Below are 16,646 nucleotides of genomic sequence, written 5' to 3'. Positions count from 1 at the left end.
AATGGATTCAATTCTTAATTCTTTACTTTTGCTGTTAAAGCTCCACCAAAAAAGTGCTGATGTACATTCTTTCACTGATCACTAAATAAACACTGTATCCTGTCTGTATCCTTCTACTGGGAACCATCGTTTGTTCAACTAACTCTATTCTGTCTACTGCTAAATGATAGTTCAATCAAGCTTGGCTACTTACAATCTGTTAAACCGGTTAGGACGAGAATGTTAGATGAACATGAAAAGAAAGATTCACATTCGGTGAGGAAATAAGTGGCTCAACATAACATTGGATTACTTGGCTACACACATCATAGGCTTGACGAACAACTGAACACTTCGTACTCACCCGCTTATGAATCCCGGAAGACCGCCATGAAAGAGAGAAAAATAATTTTGAAAAATCATGTCAATTCGTTTATAAACTCATTTATAAACTGTTTGGTATGTGAATGCTGTATTTTGAAATAAGAAATTAGATGACAGGATTTGCTAAATCAAGCAAATAACCAGCCAAATATGGCTGATACCTGCTGTTAATAACATTGCTATCCGGTTTACTACCGAATCTAGGTATTGCGAGATATATATTTTACTAATACTCCCAAAGATCAGTAACATCGTTCTCATAGTTACATTTTAACAGTAAAAGCTGTCGCCAATTGTCATTGATATACACCCGCAGATTCTCTTGCTCTATTAGCTATTGAGGTCTACTGATTAGTGTTAAGACAGTAAATCTATGTGCATATTGACCCACAGGACAGTTTTATATTTATAAGAACGGGTGATATTGATAGTTACCTTCCCTTTTGTCTGGACAGAAAAGATGAAATGAGAAAAGATGAGCATTTACTGATGTAAATAACATAACTAAAGTTTTGCTATCGCTTATCCACTAGCTCGAAACTTATCTTTTGGATAGTGTTATCCGTCCATGCAATTTATGCTTACAATCTTTACGCCCTATCTTAACATCTCCCACAGACGAATATGACGTGGAAAATGACTCCCTTCAGCGCAAATGTTTTAGGGTGGGTTACATTTCTGAATTTAAAATACAAAATACACGTTACACACATTGTTGGATGTCAGCCAAAAGTTCATTGATTTAAACTGTACTGTTAAAAGCAAAAGTAATTTTAATAGGTTTTCGATAATAATCCAGGGTCACATCGGAGTTTTGTTTCGCTCTGTCCTCCACTACAGCTCCCCGAGCAATTAGATACAAATTTTGATTCCACTTAATCACGTGCATTTTCGATACCAGATACTTCCTTTTAGGGGGGAACATTAGGTTAAAACAACTTGGATTTGTTTGTATAACACTGAATGAAATGGGCTCCAAAAACAATAGGCAATTCATATGTGATCGCAATGAAAATAGAATCTTATGCACTAAAGAAAAAGTTGTCGCCTGAAGCATAAAAAATTAAGAATTAAAGTTACGCGAGAATATTTTTCTTCAACTTACCAGCTAAACGATTGAAGTGGCATGTAAAATAAAACAAATAGAAATTAAATTAAAATATGCATCTTCAGCTCAAATGCATCCAGTTGTTTATTGAAAAATGGTGCAATCTTCTTCCTTCACATAATGCCTGTACCCCAGTTAAATATGCGAACGAAAACGCACTGTAAAGGCAACGTGCAAATACAAACGCCTTATTTGAAAATAAAACATGTACTTACGTTCTAATCGTTTTTATCAGAACCAAGGCCAAGGAATAGAAAAAAAAAAATAACAAGAACAGCAAAAATAAATGAGTTACTCAACCAGGCAGATATTTGATATTCCTTAATTAGTTGTCCAAAGCGTTCAATAGTTAGTTCTGATATGTAACCGTTTATAAAATCATGACTTAAATTCTTAGTATCATGTCAATGACGTCTTAACTACTTATGGTTCACCTTAAATTAATGTTTTTAGAAGAACCCACTTCAAAACGACCTCGACCATTTTCTGGCAAACACAACATTGGTAGTAAGGGGAATATCAGAATATTGTGTTTATTAGTGATCATAATTTATCATCCATATATTTGTTCCCAATAATATTAATGAAACGAAAATTGTAACCCTCATTATTACTGAGAGTAATGCTAGAATGAAATATAAATATTTGTTAAGAACTGGATCATTGGATAATGCAATTCAAGACTTTTTATTGGCTTAGCCATTGTGATATATGAGCCAATATACCATAATCTACAAACATGGTAAGCGTACGCGTCAGCCTAAAATTAAACGGGAGCTTAAAAAAATTAAGATTTGGTAAGATTTTTCATATATCTTGGGGGCGTTTTCAATAAAACAATTATTCCTATCGTGCCTATTGGATACGAGATGATTATAGCCAACTCGGCGCTATGCACCTCGTTGGCTATCTATCATCTCATACCCAACGCGCGCTCGTGAAATAATTGTTAAATATTACATGATGATTACTGCAGTAGTAAAAACAGTGAAAAGAAATACTAAACCCACCAAAATTACTATGAAATAAAATACTGATACTTACGGTCTGTTTGTCATTCAAGGTAGGTAATGGGAAAGAGAGAAGTATTAGTTAGGTTATGCACATTTGTTATTGCCTTCATAGTTCTTAATCTTGGTATCGTTTAGACAAAGTGTCTTGATAATTGAACAACCAGTGGTAGGACTAACTGCCAAGTCATATTGCACTTGCTCCAACTGTTGGGTACCTCAAGTAGAGACCATATTGGCAATGAATAGGAAGGTCTGACCGGAAAAGAGTCTTAGACATATTGTCAGCCACCATTGGTAAAAAGGTCACTTTGCAAAAGTATTCCTCTTGGCTGCAGTTATAAAATGGTGACTGTGGTGAAAACTATGCCCGCCCGATTCATTGTCAGGAAAGCTTACAACTCTACCCTTTCGGAAAAGGAGATAACGAAAAATCGTAATAACTCTGTGTCTCTCATATAATGACTAACTGGTGCGTCAGAAATGGGAAAATGAATGAGAAATAGTAAAAACAAAAAGAAAAGATACTTACGATCTGTTTTGTCAACGACACGTTGGTGACCAGATAAAATAGAAAAAGGACATAATTAAACTTGAACGTTGTGTCATTTTAAAGCCGGTTTAAAACATAAATTATTAATGCGTAATAAACTTTTGTCTTTGAACATATTTTTGTAATTATATCATAATCTCTTGCGGACACAAGAGATTGCAAACAGAAACAAAGAGCAGTTTAACGCTCCAAGTTGTGAGCTCCTGTTTTCGGATAAGTGAACCATTTAGAGACGTGCAAAAACGATTAATTTTCCTTAACTTAAGATGAAGCGACGTTTTACCGCCAAAAAAGGAAGAAAAAGAAAGGCAAAGAGATGATGATGATTGCAAGAAATACTGACTGACTTACAAGCGAAACAAAACTTAATATACCTTGCAAAGCTAAGAAAGTCAAATTGTTTTATTTGACTAAAATTTACATGAATCGCGAACCACTTTGAAGAGTAAAAATAAAGAGAAATGCGTCGGGAAGTGTTGTTAAATTTTTAATTTTTTAGCGTTCTGCTTGAAACACGATTTCTGAATTAAAATATTTTCTTACCCACTAAAATGTCCGTAGACCACAATTTTAAAGAGGAAAGAACGACAAAATAAACTGTTAGTTGAATCTAAGTGATCCATACAAAATGATTACACATGTACTAAGACAACACACCGATAATAAATAGTACATTTTTTTTCTTTCACCGCATTGTGCGAATTCATTTTTGTGTTAGTAAGAGATTTAATGTGTACAAAGGCCAATTATCCCAAATTGAAAAAGGCAAATGATAACACACAATGAAACCGTTGTGCGCGAATGTTATTCTACTTTTTTAAGTGGCTGAATATAGTCTGCATAGGTTGTTTCACTTGTCCTAAAGTGATCTGATAGATACGTTGAGGAAAATATCGATTTTATATGACTTAAGTTTTCCGTACTAAGCGATCATCAGACTGAAGAGTATTCTACGAAAGCAAAATTACACGCTCAAGTTTTTAATTAATAAATTCCATTAAAAAATTATTTAGTTCGGTTGGAACTGTACTTTCTATTACTGGTTACTACAAGGAACTTTTTTTACCACAAGTGGCAATAATGTCGCAATCTGATCGGCCAATTTGCCGTTGTCGATATGAGTACAGACAAAGCTGCTCATGTCAACGTGACACGCACTCAAACAATGCCTTTATTTGACGTCGATATTTGTTGTCGACCAATCGGCTGCGCCTGAAGAGTCCACAACATTTTGACCACTGTGAGGATGAATATCGTTGTCGATAAGAGTACAGACTACGCTAAACCACTGTCGGTTTGTTTAATGCACCTTGAGCAATCGCAATGCCAACTTGCTGAAGAAAAGATCTGATCTGGTTAGAAAATGTCGGGCTAGATTGCAGAATATCCGGCCAGAAAAATGTCTTACTTGAGAAATTGCCACCGCAGTCGCGCAGTGGTGTTTAGTAATGCTGCCCCGCAGTCCGTAGTGGCAAGTCTTTTGCTAAACCGACCGCATCATTAAATACAGTCATCGCCACGCGTTGCGAATCGACCGCATCAACCCCTCAACCAAAATAAAGAAATTTTGATTAATTTTTTTTTAAATTCTTTTTCTATGAACTTTAATAAATAGTAACTACCGATCAACAAACAGCGAGGCGAACTATTAAATACTGTCATCGCCGCGCGTTTACGCGAACTATTAATAATAAGTACACGCATTTCAAATTAAACCTTACATACTTAGTTTGAGGAGGCGCAAGCTAATCGTGGAAAACTTTTTACTATATTCACAAAAGCGGTCATCGCAATTAACAAGGTTCATGTCGCCTCCACAAATAGAACATAATCGAGATTTGGCCAGCAAACCTTCCCCCATTAACCACTGAATAAGTCTATCTTGATCGTTCAGTAAAACAATCAAGTCATCGTAACGCCATTTTCTCTGCTCTCTTTCATCTCGCGCATAACTTCCCTTTGGCATGCCACATTGCATCACCTTGTCTTGCTTTTGGGCTTCAGGTGGAGTTTGTGTGCCACTGCTAGATTTCCGGGGTTTTTTCGATCCTTTACACACTTGTAAACATGTCTCAATAAACTACCTTTTTTAATCAAAACAACCGCCTCCCTTTGTTTGTCCTAAGGATATGATATCTTATTAAATGTGAGAACAAAATTGTTTTCATTCCTTAACTTTTAATTTCAGAGATTTAACAACTCTTAAATAATGAACAAACGAAGATTGCTTTCAATTACTCGCCAGAACAATACCACTAGCATAAATCTTAGTGCCGGCGTCTCAAAACAACAGCTCACGTTATTCCAGTCATGTTAACCTCTTTCGTAGCTCACTGTAGTAAGCTAAGGATATGATATTCTAGTTATACTTGTGGTAATCCCTTAAAGAATGTATACCGTTTCCAAGCTTTACAAGCAAAACGAACAGACATGGGGTATTAACAGCGACGATTGAATTCTTTACAATTTGCTTTCAGCAAGCTCTTCACTGACAACGAAATACACCGTTTTGTTAAAAACAAGGCTGTATCGGCTGGAAGCTCAGAAAGCTATTTTATTTCCACTTTGCTTACTACAACAGCCTTTATCCTCGCATGCAACGACTCCCGCGTTGAAGTCATTTCCACCCACAGGCAGCCTCTTAACCTGTTCACCATATTTGTTGGATATCCAGGGACTGGTGAGTATAAAATATGTATATTTGGTTTTACGATGCCTTAACCAAAAATTTCCTATTTTTTTTCCTCCGTTCGGCAACGGTTTACATGGGATAGATCGTATTTGGTTAGTCTTGCAAACCTCTTGCTAATTCTAACTTAACCCTTATTTTTAAGGGCCCTTTTCATAAACAAGAATTTTTGTTTCTACAACAGGAAAATCGTCTGCGATACAGCACGCAGCCCAAGATCCCTTAGAAGCTTCAGACCTAACCTCAACTGTACTCAGCAAAACAACTTCGTCAGGTCTGGTGAAGCATCTGGCCCAGAACAAGAAAGCCATTCTACTATCTCCGGAGGTGTTTGACAGAATCAACAAATTGATGAAGTCAGACGAGGACAACGCCACAGGAGACGTCCAGCTACTCTGCAAACTGTTCTCTGGTGAGCGCTGTTCCTATCACTACGCAACGGAAGACACAAGACTAATACCACCTAACACTGCTTTCAGCATCCTTGGCTCAACACAATTGTTAAACGCCGCCAAGCTCATCGCAAAGATGGACCATGGCCACGGTTTAATCGACCGAATTTTATTTGCAACTCTTCTAGCTTTAAGGCCTACGCTTTCCGAAATGGAGGCTGCTAAAGACTACCTATCAATCGAAGTCAAGCGATTTCGAGAAATTCTTTCTGACTATTAATAATATTGCCAACAATACAGTTTACACCTTTGAGGATGACGCAATCGCCATTGTACGAGAAAACCTTGACATGTTTGTCGCAGAGATAAATGAAGCAATTCAAGACGGCACAGTGCCTCCAAAATCCAAGACACCAGAACTTATCCCCCGCCTAGCTACAGCCCTACACGTCTTCAATCACGTCATAGCCGAACTGCTCGCTGGCGTCCCTTCCACGGAAGCTCCAACCAAAATAAGCAAGTAAACGCTGGAGAATGCCTCAGCCTTCGTTAACCATCTTGAGACTCAGAAGGGAATCTTATGTCAAGTAAAGCAACAGAAGTTTATTTTAAAGCAACATATTTTACTATTAAGTCGCATTTTGCCTACATTTGAAAGGAATGCCCTCCGTCGAAAGTCTGTGGCTAAGGTAACTGAATTTTACCAATAAAGCACTCATTGTAAAATACTCGTTTAAGTTTTTCTTCCCAATTTAATCCATTTCTTACATGCCTTAATTCTTGTGTAACTCCCTTTTATTCTCCTCTAGTTCCTCAAAGAAATCACTAATTCGATTTGCGATAAAACGATCGAGCAACCAACGAGCGATTCAGTCGAGGAGAGCATCCTTTTGTCACCTGGACCGGCAGTAACGTACAAAGCCTTTAAGCATGGAAAGAGATCATCTCGAACAATCGCTGAGGCAGAGTACGAGCGCGCCACAGAGTCCTTGCAGGCGGATGGGTTTGGAAGAATAGTACAATTCCGTGTTCCACGGGCCAGAGCTACAAACAAAGTCTTTGTGAAGTCGAAACCAGACCCGTATCCGACCACAGCACCAGTAACAAGTACTGAGTTTCATATTGTTTTGGCTAAACCAATACGTAGAGACATTACTCAGCCAGTGGTTAATTATCTTCAGTCAACTTCCTTCAGTAATTTTAAGAACCGTTTTCATCAACTTCTGGTGTCTTACCGTGCCTAAGAAGTTTTTTAACTCGCCATGCATGTAAATTCATTTAAGCCTGTCACTTTCACTCTCCCTTTAGAATATTTTCCAAGTTAGGTGCTTTTAAATTTAGGTTAGTTCATCCAACAAAATTAATCTCCTTTTTTTCAATAATGTACGATGTAATTTAAATAAAGTCAAATTTATGGCTGATGTTTGAAATGAAGCATTGCTCTTAATTTTGCTGCGCGTTAACGACACCACTAATTAGGTAGCTTTCTCTTAAGCCTTCATCAAAAATCTATAGCTTACCCGTGTTGTCAAATCGAATTAGGTTATTATTCATGTCCACTAAGAATACTGACCAGGGTTAAGCAACTTAGAATAGTTATAATGGTTAACGATTAGCTTCTTTTTACGGTTACACTGGGCGAAAAATCAGATTTGACGTCAGACAAATGCAGTTCAAATGTGGTTCAAATGTGGTGTTTGTCATATTTGTCAGTATTTGACTTGAAGACAAATGTGACATTTGTCCTGAAGATAAACAGGATAATTGTGCATTTGCTTTTGGGTGTAAATATGGACAAATGTGGTATTAATCTGAATTAAATATCATGATTTGTCCTGCTCTAAACAAGGACAAATGCGTTAAAGATGACATTTGTAAGAACAAATTCAGGACAAATGTAGGGTAAATATCATCTTTGTCATGGAACAATCCATAATTCTCTTCCCCTCCATTGACCCTGTTGTCAATTTACACAAAATTGCTTTTTCCACATGTTATTTCAGTATTAGGGTTGCAAGTACCCAATAATACACTGCATTCAATAAAATATCAGAAATTTCATTGTTTCAGTGGCAGTTTAAAATGGAATCGCATTTTCTTTGATTAATGCAATCTTCTCATGTCCAATCATCTCACACCCACAGTCCTGACTAAAATCAACACACATAAATGTATAGTAAATGGAAAATTTATCTAACATTTCTCCTTTATGTAGAAACAAAACCACTTCTAATAACAACAAACATATGAAACATATGTGTGAACTGCGGTTATGAGACGTATATGAGAACGATCCTTCGCAGTAAAGCACTATTTGAGCAATAGTGAAAATCAGACCTGAAAAAAAAAAAAAAAAAAAAAAAAAATTTCAGGCCTGTACGGGACTCGAACCACTGACCTCTGCGATACTAGTGCAGCGCTCTACCAAAAAAACCACTTCTGTTAAAGGAAGTTAACATTTAATAAATAAATGTATTTAATCAGCCCCTGTACACTTATATATATATACCATATATGTGCTACAGAATATAACCTCAACAATGGGGAAAAGCTACAAGGTAAGTTTGAAATATAACATCATTGATTTTAAGTCTTTACAACACTCCTGCCAGCAGGACATTCTCGACAAAACATTTTCACATGAACTGTACTTAGTGTGTTATGACTCATAAAGAGGAGTTACTTCCAAAAAACTTCACTCAGGTACTGCCTGCCCTATCAGTTTCAATACAGTAGGTTCTCTTTTTCTAAGGCATTAAAAGACCAAACATCATCGCAACATACCAATTAGTCTTTGATCACATCACCAACACAGCTAATCCTACAAATTACTGTCAAACTGCTGGTAACTATTTTTACAGGAACTCATCAATGTTGTGTTGCAATGTTCCAATATTGATTGAAAGTTTGCTGCATGAAATTAGCAACAGACTCACTTCAGAGGAATTTAACTAAAAAAGTCATATTTCACATGACTACTTTTGAAGTGTGATTTTCTGACAATGGCAATTTGAATGCTACATTCTTGCAGTCTCTTACATTGATAAACAGGCAAAAATTGAGGAATTTATTTTGTTTCTTAGAAACAGATCAGCAATTACCTTGTTTTATATGGGAAAATGGAACTTGAAAATAATTCACAAACTATTCTAGCAAATTTGAAGTGAAAGTTGCAAGTTGCATTCAGCAAGCTGTCAATCAATATTTTCACATCACAATGCAATATTCTAGAGTTCCCATCAGGAGGCAACCAGTTTGATTATAAATTTCCATAGTCAAATGTTAACCAGATGTTCTTTTGATGGCAACCTTGAAAACTTCTACCTCAACATTGGTATTTGATGACAGTCTGAGTCGAGCAAGCTGCAACCTATGTGAGCAGGTTGAAACTTTCAATTTGAATTTGCTGAGTAAGTTCTCAAGCTCTGGTTTTCATTTTGCCATATAAAGTCAGGTAAGACAAACTAAGTTTCAAATAAACAGAAAGATATTGCCTAATATTTGCTGTTAATCAACAGACTGTGATGAATTAGTGACAGGCTTAGCTCCAAATTGCCAAACTGTGAGTTTCCCTTAAAAATTCAAATCTGTCCCACAAGGTTACGGCTTACACTTTTAATTTTGAAGCACGATTCCTGGTTTTGCTAATTTTACTAAGCTCGTCACTTATTTCTCGCAGTCTCTCGATAAACAGGTGGGGGACGGCTGACTGAATTTACTCTGTTTCTTTGAAACAGAGCTGGTATTACCTTGTTTTCTACCGCAAAATGAAAACGGGAACTTGGAAACTTGCTTGAGCAAATTTGATAGTGAAAGTTGCAAATTGCTTGTACAGGTTGAAACTTGCTCGACTCAAGCTGTCAATCAAATACCAATGACGAGGCAAAAGTTTGCAAGTTTGCAATAAAAAGAATACCCAGTTTGACTGTAAGCATCTGAGGCTTTATTTTTGGCTACAAAATTAACTATCAAGCTATAAAGTTCAAACTTTTTTACAACAATCACCGCAGTAGCTAATTACTTTCCTTATAGTGTTGTTGACAATAAGTTTTAAAACTGATGCAAGTGACAACACACCTGGTCAAAACAAAAAAATAGTTAGTCACGTGATAAAAATTTTCAGTCATTTCTGTTTAGGATAGGCATACCATTATTCACTCACATTGTGACCCCTTTGCTTCCTCCTAAAATTTAATACTCTTTCATTGTTTGCCACTTGGGGCAATCCCTCATTCCTCACATGGGTTAACAACTCCTCTGATTTCTGCCTTGAGGATTTAAAGTAAGTCTTTAAGGTACCTGTGACAAAAGCAATTCAAAAATTATATCAGAAATCTTGATCATTGTCCAGAATAAAATAAAAATACCTCTGAAAAATAATATCACTGAGAATGTCTGAATGTTGCACTCATTTTCCTTGTTTGATATTGGATAAATGGACCCAACAAAGGAATCTTCAAAAGTGGCCAAAGTACACACAAATTAATGCAAACACCTTAATTTTCACTTTCTTAGTCAATCGCATCATCAATGGATAAACTTAACAGAATAGCTGTGTGACCAGGCTCACAATTGTGCATGACATTGCAATATTTTTGTTATAATTTTAGAATTACATCTTCCAAAACTATCTCCTATGATAATCAAATTATCATACACACAGGATTTGCATGATATCATAATTTTTTTTTAAGTCGCACCATCGCACCTAACTATTTCCTATCATAATCAAATTATCATACCCACAGGATTTGCATCATAAATTTCCTTTAAGTTGTACCATCACACCTACCTATTTCCTATGATAACCAAATTATCATACACACAGGATTTCCATCATAAATTTCCTTTAAGTCGCACCATCACACCTAACTATTTCCTATGATATTCAAATTATCATACCTACAGGATTTCCATCATAAATTTCCTTTAAGTCACACCTTCACACCTAACTATTTTCTATGATAACAAAATTATCATACACACAGGATTTGCATCGTAAATTTCCTTTAAGTCGTACCATCACACCTATTTCCTATGAAAACAAAATTATCATACCCACAGGATTTGCATCATAAATATCCATCACACCTAACTATTTCCTATGATAATCAAATTATCATACACACAGGATTTGCATCATAAATATCCTTTAAGTCACACCATCACACCTAACTATTTCCTATGGTAACCAAATTATCATACACACAGGATTTGCATCATAAATATCCTTTAAGTCACACCATCACACCTAACCATTTCCTAAGATAATCAAATTATCATACACACAGGATTTGCATCACAACTTTCCTTAAAGTCGCACCATCACGCCTAACTATTTCCTATGATAAACAAATTATCATACACACAAGATTTGCATCATAAATTTCCTTTAAGTCGCACCATCACACCTAACTATTTCCTATGATAATCATATTATCATACACACAGGATTTGCATCATAAATTTCCTTTAAGTCGCACCATCACACCTAACTATTTCCTATGATAACCAAATTATCATACACACAGGATTTGCATCATAAATTTCCTTTAAGTCGCACCATCACACCTAACTATTTCATATGATAATCAAATTATCATACACACAGGATTTGCATCATAAATTTCCTTTAAGTCGCACCATCACACCTAACTATTTCATATGATAATCAAATTATTATACACACAGGATTTGCATCATAAATTTCCTTTAAGTCGCATCATCACACCTAACTATTTCATATGATAATCAAATTATCATACACACAGGATTTGCATCATAAATTTCCTTTAAGTCGCACCATCACACCTAACTATTTCCTATGATAACAAAATTATCATACCCACAGGATTTGCATCATAAATTTCCTTTAAGTCACACCATCACACCTAACTATTTCATATAATAACCAAATTATCATACACGCACGATTTGCATCATAAATTACCTTTAAGTCGCACCATCACACCTAACTATTTCCTATGATAACCAAATTATCATACACACAGGATTTGCAGCTAAATTTCCTTTAGAATGATCACACCTAACTTCCAAAATTATAGAGAATTTCCTGCTATTGTTCGATTCCTTATAAAAGAAGTACAGTTAGTTTAGCTCAGTAGTTCAGAGTGTCAAGACCAGCACTTCGAAGCTCAGAACCTCTTGGTCGCAAAAAAAGTAAGTCCAGTACATGTAACCTCAAGTTAGTGACCTATTTTACTGAAGATTTGCTTGCAATCACCCTTTCTTTTTATCAGTATTATTTCTTTTGAATTTTCCTGTATAAATACATTTTATTTTGGCTTTAAGTCTATCTCGTTGTTCAAATAACAACATCAGAACCTGCCTCAATCACAGCTGGCTTAAGTTAAAGGCTAGAGAGGCACTATGGAAGTAACTTAGTGTCTTGCCCAAGAACACACAATACAACACACTGGTCCAGGCCAATGCTCAAACCCAAATGTCTGATCCACAGTCCAATGTGCTGGCTATTAAGCCACCAAATATTATAGTCATAATTATAGAAAATTAATCTATACTTACACTCTAATATAACAGGATCAGCCTCTTTGAAAGCTGATGTTGCTCTGACACCTCTTTCAACTGCTTGGGTAACCTTAAGGCTGGTGTGATCATTAAAACTGAAAAGCAAAATGAGGTTAAGCTTTTAAGTACTTGGGTTGATGTATACTGCAACTGAAATTAATAGAAACACTCAAGACATATATTGTTCAGTAGAAGTTTGGGAGAACCAAAAAAGTTGCTAAACACTGGCCAATGACTCATATTCCCACAGCATTTCTCATTCTCCCAACTTACCTATGACAGTTCGACTATCATGCACCATTTCACCAGGGCTTTATGAAAACACAAAATCATACATATCCCTGATCATCTGAGATGGTCGGGGATAAATCGGGAGTGCTTCTATTCACCTGATGGCTGCTAGATTTCTGCAATCATTCCCAACATATGAAAACATAAATTGGCAAATTCTGGGACAATCACGAAACAGCAAAATCCCAGAGCTTCTGGGGCTTTCCCAACATACATGTACAAAAAACCCTGCTTACATCAGAGACAGCGCATCTTAAAAATTTGGCCAAGTTTTTCAAGTCTGCCATTCTCAATCTTGCCCAATCTAGACCATCCTTGTTCCTTTTTGGTTTATTGTTACCTCTTTGGTGTTTTTCTAACTTAGAAAACTAAATTTGAAAGTAACTTTTGTACATCAGCAAAATGGCTTAAAATATCATGACATATAGCTCCTTTAAAACTACATACTGCAATAACTCAACAATAAATTTCATCCTTTAAAAACAAAATGACCGTCTATTGTTATGACGGCTATGTGCATGAAATCAGCAACAAAGTGTTATCAACAAGCTGTTATAACACCGTGACGTCTCAAAGTTCAAATAACCAAAATACTCACCCCCATATCTCGTGGAAGGTTTTCGCTTTTCCTTTTTTCTGCCATTGCGGGTGCTGACTGTTGGCCTTGTAAGTTGTCAATTTTTTCTGTAAGAACAAGTTTTCACTGAATTGCGTCAAACTGCCCTTCGTGGTCGGAACAACTCGCTCTAGCGTTTACATGAGACAGTGGCGTGGTGGCTGGAGTTGATCGGCTCCTCGATGAGGATGAAGATGGCGTTCCGCAGGGCACAATTGAAGGCAAGCGAGTGGAGGCGACTGGCTGATAAACTGGCGAGGTCTCTTCTGAATCACCATTACTGTCAGGCTGCAAATGGCGACGGATATGATTTTCAGATGGAGATCTCTCGATGGAAATCCGCGGACGGTCTTGCTCTCGAGGAACGACTGCAGTTGTCCCTGGAGTTGTCTAAATATTCAAAGAGCAAAACGAGTGAAATGCTGACCTGTCTTACTGACCTACGTTTAATTAATACACGTAAAAGCTTACCGTTCGACGGTGAAAGTGCTTAGACGTTAGTGGTGACTCGGAAAGCTCGTCAAAATCAATCCCTGCATTGCTCGATCTGTTTCTGTGAGACATATCACAAAACTGCGGAGTGAGTTTTGGTTTAAGACTTGCTTCAACGAAGACGTGACACTTGGACGAAAGACAAACTTCAGAATACCCGGCCACATCATTTCCATGTCATTGAATAAGAATAGCGTCTATTGTGTTGTGCCTCATTCTTCAAAGCCTCCCGACATATGTAAATGATGTAGACGGGTATTCTGAAGTTGCTCCAGACGCTTTAAATTTGAAGTGACATTCGAAATCCCGCCGATGATGTTAATCTCCAAGAATTCGAATTACCCAAAGCGTCGCGCGAGGGGCTTATACTATTTTGCGAAACGAAACGAAACGAAACGAAACGAAACGAAATTGTACTATTTTGCGAAACGAAACGAAACGAAACGAAATTTTGCGAAATGGCGTTTTTTCGCCTTTATTTAGCAAATATGTCCTCTTCGTCCGAAACAAAATGTTTCCACTAATATTATAATCAATATTTCTAAGAGCCTGGTCACCTCTCATTTCATTGACCATAGTAGAATTCGTTTCGCAAAGTAGTAATTTTGACAGAATTACTATTTTGCGAAATGGCGTTTTTTCACCTTTATTCAGCAAATATGTCCTCTTCCGTCCGAAAGAAAATGTTTCCACCAATAAAATTATCAATGTTTCTAAGAGCCTGGTCACCTTTCATTTTATTGACCATAACAGAACTCATTTCGCAAAGTAGTAATTTTGACAGAATTACTATTTTGCGAAATGGCGTTTTTTCGCTTTTATTTAGCATATATGTTCTCCTCGTCCGAAACAAAATGTGTCCACTAATAAAATGATCAATATTTCTAAGAGCCTGGTCACCTTTCATTTTATTGACCAAAATAGAACTCGTTTCGCAAAGTAGTAATTTTGACAGAATTACTATTTTGCGAAATGGCGTTTTTTCGCCTTTATTTAGCAAATATGCCCTCCTCGTCCGAAACAAAATGTGTCCACTAATAAAATGATCAATATTTCTAAGAGCCTGGTCACCTCTCAATTTATTGACCATAATAGAACTCGTTTCGCAAAGTAGTAATTTTGACAGAATTACTATTTTGCGAAATGGCGTTTTTTCACCTTTATTCAGCGAATATGTCCTCTTCGTCCGAAACAAAATGTTTCCACTAATAAAATGATCAATGTTTCTAAGAGCCTGGTCACCTCTCATTTTATTGACCATAACAGAACTCGTTTCGCAAAGTAGTAATTTTGACAGAATTACTATTTTGCGAAATGGCGTTTTTTCACCTTTATTTAGCAAATATGCCCTCCTCGTCCGAAACAAAATGTGTCCACTAATAAAATGATCAATATTTCTAAGAGCCTGGTCACCTTTCATTTTATTGACCAAAATAGAACTCGTTTCGCAAAGTAGTAATTTTGACAGAATTACTATTTTGCGAAATGGCGTTTTTTCACCTTTATTCAGCGAATATGTCCTCTTCGTCCGAAACAAAATGTTTCTACTAATAAAATGATCAATATTTCTAAGAGCCTGGTCACCTCTTTTTTATTGACCAAAATAGAACTCGTTTCGCAAAGTAGTTATTTTGACAGAATTTCTATTTGCGAAATGGCGTTTTTTCACCTTTATTTAGCAAATATGCCCTCTTCGTCCGAAACAAAATGTTTCCACTAATAAAATGATCAATATTTCTAAGAGCCTGGTCACCTCTGGTCACCTTAAAACGTATTTTCCTAGCAGTTTGACCAAACATCAAGTGTTCGTTGAGTTCGGCTGGAATTAAGATCATCGGCGTTTGAATCAATTGAGTCCTTCTAAATAATTTGGGTTGGCCTTGATTAAAATTTGGTTTGGCTCACGAAACGATCGACGTTTGAACTGGGCCTAACTTTCGAATGCACGCGAAGTTTACAATTATAATTTTAGATATTTCACGAGTTATTTTTGGCATCAGCAATGTTATTTTGCCTCTTAATGTTTTACTTTACTGCAATGGACGGTCATTCCAAACGTGAGGCGTTAGAAATAATTAGAACACTGGCCACCAACTCTGCAATAATTTACGACTTCTAGTTAAATTAATGACATACGTCGTGACTTATTAACTAAATATTTACAATTTAAAATCTTAAGTACGATGAGTTCTTTATGGTGCCAAATTTTGATTCAGCGGCACCATGTGTGACAAATTTATAGCCAATAATTAATTTCCCACAGGAATAACACTTTGTTCCAGGCCTAAAACTAACCACTTAAGAAGGCGTGAAATGTGCGAGTCAGCGATATCAATAGCACGACTAGTAAATTAACTTCAGGGATTGTGTTGCGCATTTTATTAGTGAACATATTTTGTTTCGGACGAAGAGGACATATTTGCAAAATAAAGGCGAAAAAACGCCATTTCGCAAAATAGTAATTTTGTCAAAATTACTACTTTGCGAAACGAGTTCTATTTTAGTCAATAAAATGAGAGGCGACCAGGCTCTTAGATATATTGATCATTTTATTAGTGGACACATTTTGTTTCGGACGAGGAG

The 16,646-nt window shown here is 36.4% G+C and overlaps 2 protein-coding genes across 2 annotated transcripts; one reads left to right on the top strand and one right to left on the bottom strand.

Moving 5' to 3' along the window:
- The first annotated feature begins 219 nt into the window (after positions 1-219).
- Positions 220-6,395, top strand: LOC148731045 (uncharacterized). Its single transcript, XM_088761884.1, has 4 exons — positions 220-255; positions 757-854; positions 5,512-5,714; positions 5,908-6,395. Exons 1-4 carry the CDS (start codon positions 220-222, stop codon positions 6,393-6,395), a joined length of 825 nt encoding a protein of 274 aa, XP_088618010.1.
- A 2,172-nt stretch (positions 6,396-8,567) lies between these two features.
- LOC148731044 (uncharacterized) lies at positions 8,568-13,708 on the bottom strand (the record flags this gene model as incomplete). The annotated part of the gene is made up of 4 exons (XM_088761883.1): positions 8,568-10,192; positions 10,278-10,414; positions 12,662-12,759; positions 13,554-13,708. Coding segments are annotated over 4 exons (417 nt in total), but the record flags the coding sequence as incomplete, so codon positions are not given.
- Between the last annotated feature and the right edge of the window lie 2,938 nt (positions 13,709-16,646).

Source organism: Stylophora pistillata, chromosome 5 (genome assembly GCF_964205215.1).
Source record: "Stylophora pistillata chromosome 5, jaStyPist1.2, whole genome shotgun sequence".
In the NCBI taxonomy this organism is placed as follows: Eukaryota; Metazoa; Cnidaria; class Anthozoa; order Scleractinia; family Pocilloporidae; genus Stylophora; species Stylophora pistillata.
Note: the sequence above shows the minus strand (reverse complement) of the source record. Positions and strands in the feature narration are given on the sequence as shown.